At 49.8% G+C, this 15,088-nt stretch overlaps 1 protein-coding gene across 2 annotated transcripts; it reads left to right on the top strand.

The window, feature by feature from the left end:
- Positions 1–1,777: 1,777 nt before the first annotated feature.
- Positions 1,778–12,315, top strand: tcf20 (transcription factor 20; the record flags this gene model as incomplete). 2 transcript variants are annotated; one of them, XM_083649840.1, is made up of 5 exons in its annotated part: positions 1,778–9,136; positions 9,545–9,638; positions 9,865–9,914; positions 10,412–10,512; positions 12,009–12,315. In XM_083649840.1, 4 exons carry the CDS (start codon positions 1,778–1,780, stop codon positions 10,469–10,471), a joined length of 7,563 nt encoding a protein of 2,520 aa, XP_083505966.1. In that variant the 3' UTR covers positions 10,472–10,512; positions 12,009–12,315. The 2 variants fall into 2 exon arrangements, with proteins under 2 accessions (XP_083505966.1, XP_083505965.1); XM_083649839.1 differs by having other exon boundaries at positions 9,865–9,928.
- Between the last annotated feature and the right edge of the window lie 2,773 nt (positions 12,316–15,088).

The following is a 15,088-nucleotide window of genomic DNA, read 5'->3' as shown; positions in this document are numbered from 1 at the left end:
TTTCAGTTGTCACATTGAGAAGATAATGTAGCGATCTTTCCTCTCTGCCGCCACAGCAAGGAAATAACCGCCATCGCAAGAGAAAATGTGAAATCAAAATTAGCATTGTAATTTAGTCTTAACTGTCATCTAAAACTAAAGTAAGTAAGTGTAGTCCAAATATTTTAGGAGTAATGGTTTCATTCTGAATACAAAACAGTTTTAGTCAATTTGAAACATAACTTGGACCCAAACTGCGACAGAACTGGGACAAAACTAGAATTCCCCCCCAAGCACCACAGCTGCATACAATTAGAGGAAACACTGTGTAGGGATTTCACATTGTTTTTCAATAATATTGTTGAAATTAAGTGAATATATGAAAAGTAATCTGACAAATAGAATGTTGAGCTCTACTACTCTTACAATTGTTTAATTACACCAACTGATGATTACTTCAAGACATGATATTGGAAAGGAATGTAATTTAATTTGCGCATGCTAATGTTTTTGTTTCTTTTGTATTTTCAGAGTGGTGAAGGCTTCTGGTCAGCAGCTGTTGGAAAATGGAACTTAACTGCACGGAGATACCGGAGAGAAACAGAAAAACAGGACCTTAAATTGAGTACACTTGAAGAGGAATTCATGGATTGCCTTCCTTTTGGGAAATTGTTGTCGCGGAATTAGGTAGAATTAAATGACGGTTGACGGAAAAAGCAAAGGTAAGACAACTAAATGTTGAAGATACAGCGGAGCAACAGGAACTATTTGAACACGGAATCAAGCAGAGAACAATTACAGAATAAGGACCAAAGACTTCTACAAACCAACTGAGTACACACAATAGACTTCTACAAACCAACTGAGTACACACAATAGCGCAACAAGAAAACAGTATTTGGAAAGGGAGCGACAAAGAAAAAGAACACCTCAAAACGTATTCGACTCTGCATCAAAGAGCAGAGATGAGAATGTCAATGGAGTGGCTGCCTCTGGGAGCGTTTAGTGGAGGTCTATATCTAGACCTCTTGATTAGTCTTACTGCAGTTTTCCTCTCACACAGGTGTGAGTCACTTCCGAACAAACCTACCCGTGCTGATGAAGTGAAGGAGTGCTGCGACAGAAGGCAGTCTCAACGGTTACATTGACACGTTTCGTTGCACAGGATGCTATTGAATCCTAGCGTAGCTCTGTTTTGCCGTGTGCCGTTATTACAGTGGCGAGTAGACGTGTAAAGACGTTTAGCGTTGAACATCTCAAGTGCTGCTGGTGTGTCAGTCGTGCTTGACATCCTCGCCTACTCAGTGCCAAACTGCTTCAGCTTCACGGGAATGATTGCAGCGTCTGCAGCTTGTCTTTTTTAGCAGTGGAAACGTGCTACACTTGCTCCAGCACATTATGTGTTTTTGAATTTCCCTTTTGAGGATCCAGCTGTTACAAAACTGAATCTTTTTTTTTTTTTAAGTGGAGACAACCATACCATCAGCAGATTGCAGAAGTATCCCCCCCCCCCCATTTGACCATTTCATATATTGATAGAATCGTCATCTGCTTCAGCGTCGTTAGTCACTTTTTTCCTGCTACACGTGCGATTATAACATCTGTGATATATATTCCTCTGCTTCAACTTCTGGGTGGATTTTTAAAAGCATTTCCTTGTTTTACTGCCGGGGCATAAGACTCCCTTCAATTTCATATATGGTTACTGCCATAAGCCTTTCAAATTCTGATCACAACCATTCCCAGATATAGACACTGAGAGGCCCATTTTTACTCCCAAAACTCTCCCCCCCAAAAAATGCAGAATTTTTCTAACAGTCCAGTTCCGCCCTCTCTCCCCCCTGGGTTCAGTGGGAGGGGTGGAGGGGGCCCGTCGTATCCCCCTCAGCCAGCAGACCCCCAGATCTCCCCCAGGATGACGGATGATTACGCAGCGATGCAACAGCAGAGCCTCCACAGAGGCCACCACCTCCCCAGTCAGGCCAGCCACATGCTGGCTTACGGTGCTAGAAGCAGAGGGGCCGGGGAGCCGCCGCCAACACAGGGTAACATTCACAGTGGCAACAGTAGCAACCCGTACCGGAAGGAGACGATGGATTATTATTTTCCGATGGCTGGGAAGGACAGGCATCGAAGGGGAGGAATGGGCTACGGGGCAGGTTTCGGATACCCCAACATCGACGGACATATACCTCACCAGTACAGGCACGCTGCATCGGCCTCCGCGTCGTCGTCCAGCATAATGTCACCGTATCCGGTGGACTACGGTTCTAGCGCTGTTTCGGGTGCCGGCGGCGGCGCTGCCGGAGCGTTCTCTCCTTCTTCTCATCAGTACAACATGAGTCAGAACCCTGCGATGCAGTCGGTACCGGGTTCTCAGATGCAGCACCGCCAGCAGCACGGGCAAAACTTCCAAGCTCTCCACCACGGACAGCCGCACAGGAGCTATCCACACGCTGGGCACAGGATGACCCCTCAGTACCCGCACTATTCCCCACAGGGAGGCGGAGCCTCCACGGGGTCGTCAGGAATGTACAGCCCGCCTCCTCCGCAGAGATATCACGACGGCACCGGGTTTGATCCCAAAGTCAACAGCTCTCCCAACGTCAACGCCAACGCCAACTCTGTCTCGAGTTCAGCCGCCGCTGCTGCTGCTGCTGCTAACAACGTGGGCACAATGGAGAGTGTTCAGCAGAGTTACCACGCTTCAAATTACCCTGCGTATTCCCCACAGACACATTCACTCCACAAGCAGGCCACACTACAACACCGCAACTCACAGCACAATTTAGGGGTCGGTTATGACAACTCTCTGAAGATGCAGCACCAAGGCCCGCCTGCAGGCTCTGTGTACGCGAAACATCACCACGCCTCCAATCCCAATATACCTCACGCAGCATCTCAAGAAATAGCCAAATCCCCGATGCACGCCAACGCGCAGCAAACTCAAATTAACCAAAACTTCAGCCCCATATCCAACCCTTCTCCTGCCGCCTCTGCAGTGCACTCCCCCAGCTGTAGCTCTTCTCCCTCCCCTCTGATGGGCGTCTCGGAGGCACACGGAAACCCGTCGGGAGGACACGCTCCTTCGCACGCTCCTCCACCAGCCCCCCGTAGCAGCCATAGTCATGGCAGATTATTGCAGACGATGCCGCAGTTGAGTCCCACGCCCAACTCCAACAGCAGCATCAGTAGTTGCGGTAGCAGCGGCAGTCACAAAGCTCAAGGCATGAGTGTCGTCGCGGGGTCTTGTCTCTCCTCAGCGAGCCGCGGCAGAATGGGCCCAGGCACGGGGATCATCGGATCGCGAGAGGAGGGCTCCTCCGTCTATCCGTCTTCTCCGCTTGACAAAATGCACCACGACGCTGGCCTGAACAGTCTCAATGCCTTGACCTCACAAGTAGCCAATTTACCAAACACAGTGCAGCACATGCTCCTGACTGACACTGTGCTCTCGCAGAAGAAGGGCAAAGACGGCGGACAAATGCAGCAGCAGCACGCCATGCCTCCGTCACAACCGAGGAGTCGAAATGCCAGCGCAGCCTCGAGCACCAGCACGGTGAAGGAAGGAAGTGCAGTGGGCATGGGTGATGGTGCCGGCTTAGAGACTGGAGCTGATGAAGACACTTCAGTGATGTCAGAGAGAGGACCGCCGGGGACCAAAGTCGAGCGGGAGGAGCCGTTCTCTGAGGGGGAACAACATGCGAGAGTGAGACAGATGAGCGGCGCAAGCAGCGGGTCTGAACCAACTGGCTACTACGCTCCATCTCAGACTCAAAACCAGCCACCGACTGGACAAACGTCACATATTAAAACGATCACCTCCGATTCGACAATAAAGCAACTAAATGTTTCCGAAGCAAAAGTGAGTGAAGCTCACATTGCTGCTTCTTCTTCATCATCTCCATCCTTTCGATGTCAGTCAGAGGCCGGTGGCCCAAATTCACATTCAACGCCTCCAGCTTCCTCGACCCCCTCCGCGTCGTCTAGTGCTCCTCTTCCCCAGCCAAACTGCATCTCAGAATCCGGTCCCACTGATAATGGTAATAGATATGGCCCTCGGAAGACAACAGAAATAAAAAATGAAGGAATTAAAAGTGAAAGTGAAGATCTGGTTGAAAGAAGGGAGAAAGGCAACATTCAAGTGCGGGGAGACAGAGAAGGAAACGCGCGACAAGATGGTCAGGACAAAGAAAATAGGTTGCACATTATATCCAGATTACGCCATCATGAGAGGGAAGAAAAACAGACGTCTGAGGAACAGCAAAACACCAGTAGTGTGGGTGTGATTGTTTCAACTCGCTCTGAGGGAAATCACAGTGAAAAAAGCAAGCATCCTCAAGACAACTGTATAGAAGAGAAGCATTCACACTCTTACTTTAGAGAGTCCAGTCACAATGGGGAAGAAGGTGTGGATCTGAGTGTGTATTCCTCCCATCACCAACTCCACCACAAATCCCATTTTGGACGGCCTCAAAATCCCGCCCAATCCGGACCACACAAATATGGCTACCCGGAATCACCCTATGGCTCAGATATGTCAATGAAGAACAAAGGGAGGCCTGGGCCAGCGAGTGTAATGGAATCAAATTCCAGATACATAGGGTACCACCCATCGCAGACGAGCTATGGCACGGTGCATCCAAAAGAGGGCGCTGGTTCCGTAGTAGAGGCATTAGGAAAGAGAGGGGAAGGAACCGGGGCAAAAGGCCACGAGGATAATTCTCAAATGCAGCAGTTCCCCAGCCTTTTACAAGAGGTTCTCCAAGGTTATAATTTAGACCGACGTTATGGCCGACCCGAACAAGCGTTCCCTGCCCATCTCCAAGCTCAGCAACAGTTTCAAAGCAGACACCTGTATGGCATGGCCGAAAGTATCAGGATGCAAACTGGAATGAGCGACGCCTCTGCTCTCTCCTCCCAAATGGCAACAAGCTCCGGAAAGTCCCCGCATGCGAACCCGAGGCTGGGAAGCGGGCCCGATTTTGCCCCAGAACTTCAGTCCTCCTCGGTGAAGTCAGAAGTGATCAACACCACCAAGGCATTGCAAACGGCAGAGAAAACCAAAGTGGGCGTATCCCAGAGTCATTTAGCACCGTCTGCAGAGTCTCTGCAGCCTCCCCTGAAACACATTAACTTAGCAGACTACTCTTTACCGCAGAGGAAAGCCTCGTCTCATCTCTCCGCTCACCCCTCTGCCGTGCAGGAGCTCCTCCTGCAGGAGGCGGAGCCGCTAGCCGGGGGGGGCGTCGGTCACGCCGAGGCTCAGAAGTCATCAGGCTCTCTATTAGTGCCGTCATCGTCGGAGCGGCGCTCCGTCATCTGCGATGTGTCGCCGAGCCGGCGCGGCACGCCGGAGAGGGACCGGGAGAGTGACAGAGACAGAGAGAGGGAGAGGGAGAGAGAGAGAGAGAGGGAGAAGAGCCACAGTGGAGCCTCTGTGATTCAACAGCCATTTTCCTCCTCCGCCACAGCCGCAGCCAATGATCTGAGTAAAAAGGATGCCGGGGAGAAGCACGCGGTGAAGATGCAAAGCGCGTCGAAAGAGGCCGGCCCAGACGGCGCACATCTACCAGCTGATCATCATCATCACGGCAGTGGCGCAATTAATGAGACCGATATGGAGTATCACTCCAAGTCTGCTCATTCATCCGTCGTTATGAATACTGACCCCTACAGGCGAGGTAATGTCGATGTTACCCCCTTACCCTCTCATCCTACAAGCACCAATCCTTTATCGCCACCATCGAGGCAGCAGGCCTATCTTCAAGGTGTCGATTTATCCACTGGACATGGCAGCGGTTTCCCTGGATATCGATACGGTGACACACGAGAAGGCACTATGATGTCACACGCACGAGAAGGCGGTATGATGTCACATGCAAGAGAAGGCGGTATGATGTCACATGCAAGAGAAGGCAGTATGATGTCACGCAGCGCCCCTCATTTCCCCTCCCATCATCCCTACCACAGTTTACCCCCCCAGGCTCAAGCCGCAAACAAGCTTCAAATGTACCCTCACTCCCGCGGCCCTCCTCCTCACCACGCCCACGACATGAATGACTGGGTGACGGCGATGAACCGACCGTCCAAGGAGATGATGATGCAGCCCGGTTCCTCTCCAGGAAGACACAAACTCAGCCAATCGGAGCAGAGACAGAGGCTGCTCTCACAGACTGACATGCCCAATGAACAACATATAACCAAAACTGCACTTCCCCACCAAAGTGCTTACTATGATATGAAAGCGTGGGAGTCGACACACCCCGGAAGAGAAGGTGCCGGAATGACAGAGGGAGACCCCTACTACAGAACACAAGCCCCTCCCCCACCTCCTCCCCCTCCCGCCTCTGCTCCTACGCCTACGCCCCCTGTGGCTTCGCACGGCGCTGCACCTCCACAAATGCCTCAGGCAGTCGGTCCGAACGCCGTCGAACCCGATGTCTCCCGAGGAGCCGTGGAGGAAGCCAAACATCTCCGTCCAGCTCCTGCATCCAGTTCCACTAAGCCCCCTGCCGACGTGAGCTCTCTGCCACAAGGGCAGCGTCAGACTAAAGCCGGGGTTCCAGGAGATACCAATCCACTGATGTTGAGAAGGAGAGTGCGTTCTTTCATCTCCCCTATCCCCGCCAAGAGGCAACTTCAAGAGGGCTCTCAGCAGAGGGGAGCCACGAACTCGCATCACTCCCCCGGGGCCCAGTCTGAGTCTAGCCATCACAACGAAGATGACTCGTCTAGTTCTGACATCCCGTGTCCCAGGCTCTCTTCCCCTTTGCCCGGAGACAATGCCTATTCGCAATCTCTGTCTCCTTCGAGTGGTAAAACCAAGGTTTTGCCTCCCAGGAAGGGACGGGGTTTGAAACTGGAGGCGATAGTGCAGAAAATCACTCCAAATATTAAGAAGCCAGCGGGCCACACCGACGTGGAGTCAAATCATTACCCGGGCTTCTCTCACTCGGAAATGACACAGTTTAGTGATTCCCAGGACCAAGACTTAGCACATTTCCCTCGAGCTGCAGCGGGGGATGATGCTTATATGGATCAAAGTAACTCCTTGAGTGAGTTGATTCCCTTCAGAGGAGTGGATGAGCCCGGGCCTTTAGCGCCCTCTGCCTACCCCTGTGATCCTCATCAGACGTCGCAGGTTCTCAAACAACAAGACTTTGACTTTGGATTAGCGGCTGCCTCCGCGTCTGGCGACAAGGAGGACTTTGCTTTGCTAGGACCTCTGCCCCCTCCTCCGCCTCTTCCTCGCCCAGTCCAGGGTTCCCCACCATCGTCTTCCTCCGCCCTGTCTGATATTCAGCATTTCACCAACACTTATCAGCAGCTGGAAACGCGAAGAGGAGAGCAATCTGCTGCTAACCTTCTCAGACAGAAGCTTCAAGAAACTGACATGGGATTCGATGATTATCCTGGCAGTGACTACTATGGAGGCACCCCACCCCACCATAGCCAGGCCCAGGGACACATGTTGAGCAGACATCAGATGGCCTCTGGAAGGTCCTCTTTGTCCCCGCAAGATTCCAAACTGGACAGTATGGTGCCAAAAGGCTATTTCCCGTCTGGCAAAAAGAAGGGCAGGCCAGTTGGGAGTGTAAATAAACAAAAGCGTGCCCAGGGCCAAGGCCAAACTCCGGGGCCGGGCCAGAGCCCCGGTCAGAACCAGAACACAACTCCGAGTGCTCCTTCGTCCCTGCCTGCTACATCTCCAAGGGCTGCCACGACCCCAGAGCTAGTGCAGTGCACGTCCGACTCCACGGCTCCTCCCCTGACAGACTGTCCAACCCCTCCTCCACCTCTGGCCCCGCCCATTTTGACCCAGGTGCTGAAAGTGGACGCCGAGAGCGAGGACACGCAGCCGGAGACCGAGGTCAAACCGATGCGACGGAGACGCAGGGGAGGCGTAAAAGACGAGGACGAGCCGGACGACGTCAGAGGGAGACAGAGGAGGAGACGGCGAGGAGGAGCAGCGGCGACGACGCCGTCGGTGGCCAAAGACGACCCGGATATACCTTCGGCGGCGGGAGGGAGCCTGAGCGCGAGCGGAGGATTCGTAGACCCCAAAAAGGGCCCGTTTGTTCCGCACATACACGTGGAGAAGAAGATCCCGGAGATCGGCGCAGTGTGCACCATAGTGAACGGCGGCGGGACGGATTCTCTCCTGACCTCGGCGCTTTCCTCTCAGTTGGCGAGAAGAGACCGAGAGGCGGAGAAGAGGGAGTCCGACGAGGTGGAGACCACGCTTCAGTCGGGAAAAGCGCTTCCTTCGTCTGGCCACGTTGTTTCGGGGCCCGTGATCACGGAGACCGCTCACTCTGGCCGCCTGCTCTGCTGCCTGTGTCAAAAATGGGCAAATTACAAACACCTGGGAGACCTGTACGGGCCTTACTATCCAGCTGAATATGCTGCAAAGCTCCCCAAGAACCAGCCCCAGGTCAGACAAGGTCCAGCCACCACCACCGCAACAAATAAAGCAGGAGCAAATTCAGACACGGCCTCAAATGTAGTGAGCGCTCCCCAGAACACGCAAACGCTACAAGATGCTCAGCTTCCTCTTCCCAAGCCGTCCACTCACAGTGACTATCCCGTCAGCCTAGACGCAAACTCTACATCTCCCGTCAACGCAGCTGGAACTGTCTCTCCAGCTGGCGGGGAGGAAATGATGATGTATATGGCTGGCATGCTTGGTAACACCTCCTCCTCCTTCTCCACCACCACCACCAGTAGAACATCTGTAACCTGGGATATGAATCTAGATATCCGACCTATCCCCGAGCTCAAGCGAGAGCCAGACCTCGAGAATGACCAGCAACTCCAGCAACCCCAACAACCGCAGCCAACAGACGAAGCTCAGCAGCGCCCCCAGCACAGAAAGCTGACCTCACATCCACGCTATAAGAGGAGGCACAAATCGAGCGAGGATTTCCGCAGAATGGTGCCATCCAACAGTAAGGCCTCCCTGCCCTTCCAGCCCCCTCCGCCAGCCCTGGACTCGCTGGGGCCCTTGGCTCAACTGGCCCAGCTGCCCCAGATGCCCATGGACCCAGAGGAGCTGTGGGTCCACGAAGGCTGCATAGTGTGGACCAGCGGAGTGTACCTTGTTAATGGGAGAGTGTACGGCCTGCAGGAGGCACTAGATGGTGCCAGAGACGCAGTGAGTGGCCTCTAAAGGCTTTTGACTTGACTTTCTCGTGTGACAGTTCAATGTTGACGGTCATCATTTGACAATTAGTTGGGTTATTATTGTGCTTTTGGGGGACCTAATGTTGATTTTAACCTTTATAAAGGGAATTGTTTAATTCTGGGTTTAGGTGATGAGCAGTAATAGCTCAGTAGTAGGTATTTGACAGTGTGCATTATCAAGTCTTTTCACCATGCACACAGTGGTCATATTTCGCTACATACGGCTACACACCATGATATTAATAGAGTCTGTGTCTATTGATTTTTATGGTCTTAGCGGTTCTTCACCGTCTAGTTCATTTTTGAGATGGATTGATTTTTTTCTTCTGACTTTTTTCTGAGCTCCTCTTCTCTCTGTATTCCGTGCGTCTCTCCTCAGTGCTGCTCCTACTGTGAGATGGTGGGCTCAACGCTGGGCTGCTACAGTAAAGGCTGCACCCTCCGCTACCACTACCTGTGTGCTATCGAGGCGGGTGAGTGGACGCACTAAGTACACCTGTACTCTCAAAAGTCAGCTGATACTAAAACACTACATTTCCCCATTATGGACACGCTGTGTCTTCGGAGCGCAGCAGGATAGCCGCCTGTAAAACATGTGGGTTTTATTCTACGAAGCTGTAAGCACTGGGAGAGCAGGCTAGTCTAGCCGAGCTCCGTGTGCCAAATCTCTGCGTTTGACATTTGCTCTCCTCTGTCCAGATTGCTCTCTGAACGAAGAGAACTTCTCGCTGCGGTGTCCGAAGCACAAGGTAAAGAGGGAGAGGTTGGTTCTCATATCGTTTCTAGGGAAATTTCATTTTGTGTGACTCGAATGAAAATCCTCTCTTTCTCATTTGCCACTTCAGTCACTCACCGTCCAATCACTGACTGAGCCGTTACGCTTCGTTTCTCTCCCTCTACCCCCACACCTCTCCCTGTGTCTCTCTCTCTCTCTCTCTCTCTCTCTCCCTCTACCCCCACACCTCTCCCTGTCTCTCTCTCTCTCTTTCTCTCTCTCTCCCTGTCTCTCTCCCTCTACCCCCACACCTCTCCCTGTCTCTCTCTCTCCCTCTACCCCCACACCTCTCCCTGTCTCTCTCTCTCTCTCTCTCTCTCCCTGTCTCTCTCCCTCTACCCCCACACATCTCCCTGTCTCTCTCTCTCCCTGTCTCTCTCTCTCCATGTCTCTCCCTGTCCCTCTCTCTCCCTGTTCCTCTCTCTCTCTCTCTGTCTGTCTCTCTCTCTCCCTTTTGTCTTTTTTACACAGTTTCCCCAGAGTAGCCGGCCAGCCAAGCCAGTGTACCTGGAGCAGTCAGAGAGAGGCTGAGAGAAACAGCGAGGAAGAAGAGACGCAGGAGTCTGGGAACTGTAAGTTGTGTGTGTGTGTGTGTGTGTGTGTGTGTGTCTGTGTCTGTGTCTGTGTCTGTGTGTGCGCGCGCGCGCTTTGTGCACGCTTGAAAGAGAGAGAGAGAATCAGTCTTTTCTTTGATGGTCTCTCTCAGGTCAGTGTGGCTCACATTCACAACATTAAGGATGTTCTCATAAAGCCTTGATTTCTGTATTATTAGATGGGAGATGGGTTTCTCATAAACAAGTAAACGAACACTTATTCTTTGGCCCAAAGCTGTTTATTGTTTTTATATGCAGACATTGCAAGCTCAAATTTAATTTAATGTTGCAATAAGATAAGAGAAGCAGTACGATTAATTTAATTGGTGCTTTATATAGTAATGGAAATTAATCCCCCCCCACATACGGTATCATACAGTATGTAGCTAATGTAAGACATATAACGGGGTTCCTTTAGTAATGTACGTGTGTAACAAAGGGATTTTTGTCCCAGCCAGGAGAAGTTAACTTGGCTGCTGTTACCGGAGCTCAAGGTATCTTGGAAGAATAGTTAGTATAATAACAAATGATCACATTTCATACTGTGACTGTGTGCTCCAAGTGACAGTATGTATGTAGGCGGAATAAGACAGAACATATATGCTGACACAAAAATGTATAGGAGCCTTGTACACACACACACACACACACACACACACACACCAGCCTTAGCTCAACATTCCTGTAGCAGGTACTTGAGTTTCTTGCTCAAGGGCATTTTGACAGTGCTGGTTAGCTTTGAGCAATTCTCCAGCAGCTGCCAGCACTCGGTGCATCTCCTCGTCTGAGACTGAAGCAGTAGTGTGCTCAGATAGACCAGTGCTCAGTGCATCTCCTCATCTGAGACTGAAGCAGTAGTGTGCTCAGCCTCAGATAGACCAGTGCTCAGTGCATCTCCTCATCTGAGACTGAAGCAGTAGTGTGCTCAGCCTCAGATAGACCAGTGCTCAGTGCATCTCCGCATCTGAGACTGAAGCAGTAGTGTGCTCAGCCTCAGATAGACCAGTGCTCAGTGCATCTCCTCCTCTGAGACTGAAGCAGTAGTGAGTGACGAGTGGTCTGCTGCCTCTACTGTAGCCACATTGAGCCTGGACAACTTCTCCTCTGCTCTCTCTCTCTCTCCCTCTCTGCTTTCAAACTGTCTGAATCAACTGCTTTTGTAAAGAGAAGACCGAAACAGCCATCTTCTGGCTATTGGTCGGATTTAAAATGGTGCCAAGTCAAAACATAGGAGGAGAAAAGGAGAAAAAGATAAATAGTGTTGGTAGTTGTTGAGATTTTGAAATGTGTTTTTGATCATCTGACTTGACCAACACCCAGAGCTCTGATATTTCCTAAGAGCTCATATCAGTGCTGCACCAAACCGGTTTGTTCCCCGTGTAGACGTGTAGACGTTGTGTAGACGTTGTGTAGACGTTGTGTAGACATCGGTGACGGGCCGCTAACCCCAGATCCTCTGTGTCTCCGTCTCCTAGGTGAGGACGGACAAGCGAAGACTGAGCATCGTTTCTGAAGCAGCCCCCCAAACACGACAGGACAGGACAGGACTGGCATCGGCTGGCTGACAGGAAGACTGACATCTGCGACACAGAACAACACAGGGGGAATGTACAATTTCTCAACAGCAATCAACATCAACATTTACATTTAAGACAATTGAGAAAAGATTTTTTTTTTAAGAGAATTATCGCTCTTTACTTTAAAAGAAAAAAGAAAAAAAAACATGGACAAAGCAACACGGAAACGGAGCTACAACAAAAAGACAAACAAAAACACACACAAAGACCTGATTGGAATAAAATGAGACATTGCGAGCAACAGAGGAACTCAAGAGGAGTGTTTTTCTGCTAAGAAGAAAAGAAACCAAGTTCCTCTCTAGGCCTTCTCTGAACCGTCACTCGGTTTGACTCTTGTTTGAATCATCTGTATTCTCATTTGACCTGTTACCCTTTTCTTTTCTTTTTGTTTATGTCAGATTTTTCCTTGGATTGTTTTGAATCGCGGAGTATTGGGAGCAAAGCTGGGGGTCAAACCCAGAAGAGGAAAGGAGAGAATTTTAAGTATCTTCTTACAAAGTAGTATTTTTATCATATGTTATGATGATGATCACTATTATTATTTTAGTCATCATTATTATTTTGTATCTTTCATCAATATTTACTCATAGACATGAAATGGATGTATCTCACTTTATACTCAGTCAACATATCATTCATTGGACCCCACCCCCTTCTTGTTTTTTTTTGTTTGTTTTTGTTTTCATTCCTGGAGAGGGAGGAGCCAGAGTGGCGTCGTTTGGAATGTCAGGGTCGAGTTGCCACAAAGACATTATATTGCCTTGGAGGATGGACATCTGTTGCCTTTCAAAAGTCACGTGTGTGTGAATGAGGAGTGTGTGTGTGTGTGTGTGTGTGTGTGTGTGTGTGTGTGTGTGCGTGTGCGTGTGCGTGTGCATTGAAAAATGTGGATATCCGAGTCCTTGAGTCCATTTTGGTCCTTTTGAAAAGTGTTCTTATTTTTCATCCCTGGGGTTTTTACGGTACAGAAAGTATTCACGAAAAACCAGATGGACACAGTCTTATTTTTCAAGTAAAAAAAGAAATAAAAAATGTTCGTAAAGGTGCAAAGAGAAGGACAGAGCCCTTGAAAGGAGGAGATAACACTATGGACTGATGCATGTCTGCCATCTTTGACCATGCCGACTGGAAAAAGCAGACGGGACACAATAGAGTTTGCATTGGAGTGGAACTGTGTACTGGGTGCACATGTAGGCAAACCCTCTCCGTCGCTCCGTGCTATGCTCTGCACAGGAGGTCACGTGGGACTGGCGGGCGTCAGGCCCTCACAAATTGACGTTTTCTTTGGAATTGGAAACCTATGGAGACGATGTCATAAGAATGGCTGCGATTGGCCGACCGTACTGGCCAATTGGGGGCTGAGCGTAAACCAAGTACTTTTGAATGTTTTCATTCTTCGGGGACACGACGACAGTGATTCGATCGGGAGATGCAAAATCCATTCAAAAGACGCATTGCCATAAAATTTAAAAGTGAGTCGTATGTGGTGTTGTCTTTATCATTTTTTATTGTTATTCTTGTAAAAAAAAAAAGTCAAGCTGAAAAAAGACAGTTACACTATCAAAACCATGCTGTACTAGAAACCTGTCAATATGTATATGAATTATGAATACACTTTAAACATGCTTCAAGAATGCTCCTCTTCTTACTTATGAAAAATGTCCCCCCCCCCCTCCCACGTTTGTTCCAAAACTACCTCAATTTTCCGGCTCTATTATTTTCATCTCCTAATTCATTGTTTGCTTTTATTTGACACAATCTCTCTCTCGCACACACAGACTTTCATTCACAATCCTCTTTCTATGACACACATGCAAGCTGTTGTCTTTCTATTTATACACACACACACTTTCCCCCAGCGTTCATCTGTCTCTCTTTTCAGTCTGAGCACGACGCCATGCCCACTCTTCCTCTGTCCGCTGTCTACAGAAGACGAGCTTTGAGGTTTGACCATATTCAACAACATATTCTCTCGAGTGTAAAAATCATCGTAGCAGGTCGAGGCTTCTCTGTTTCTGTCAGTGTGCAGCTGGGGGGGGGGAGTTTCACTTGGAGTCAGAACAGTGAACAGAACAGTCTAACAAAACAACCTCAGAACTGAAATGTCGGCTTCTTTGTCAAGTCAAACTTAAAGACGTGAGGCGGCCATATAAGATGCAAGTTATATTCTTAGGTGCACATTAATGGTTCATTGGTTTTGTTTTATTCCTTGCATACATTCATTGCAGTGAGTTATTTCTTCCACTTCTGGATAATATTCGATTTTCCTTGTAGCAATTGGGGCCATTCGTTATTATTATTATTAATTGCTGGTGGCTGATTGGTATCATCTTAGATTTCAGAATCTTGCTGTTTCGATTTGGGACATGATGCCTTCATTGCCTTGTCATTATCCCAATCTAACTGGACGTGTAATGAAACCTGGCACAGCCCCCTCCTCTGGTGTCACCTCACCACTCCTCACAGTCTAAACCTCCTCTGGTGTCACCTCACCACTCCTCACAGTCTAAACCTCCTCTGGTGTCACCTCACCACTCCTCACAGTCTAAACCTCCTCTGGTGTCACCTCACCACTCCTCACAGTCTAAACCTCCTCTGGTGTCACCTCACCACTCCTCACAGTCTAAACCTCCTCTGGTGTCACCTCACCACTCCTCACAGTCTAAACCTCCTCTGGTGTCACCTCACCACTCCTCACAGTCTAAACCTCCTCTGGTGTCACCTCACCACTCCTCACAGTCTAAACCTCCTCTGGTGTCACCTCACCACTCCTCACAGTCTAAACCTCCTCTGGTGTCACCTCACCACTCCTCACAGTCTAAACCTCCTCTGGTGTCACCTCACCACTCCTCACAGTCTAAACCTCCTCTGGTGTCACCTCACCACTCCTCACAGTCTAAAGTGGTTGTCATTAACCTTGCAAGGCAGCTGAATTCGCATGAGATCATGAGATCAGATCACTGTGAAGACAAAACCAT

The sequence above is a fragment of the Poromitra crassiceps genome, assembly GCF_964638095.1.
Source record: "Poromitra crassiceps genome assembly, chromosome: 13".
NCBI lineage: Eukaryota > Metazoa > Chordata > Actinopteri > Beryciformes > Melamphaidae > Poromitra > Poromitra crassiceps.
Note: the sequence above shows the minus strand (reverse complement) of the source record. Positions and strands in the feature narration are given on the sequence as shown.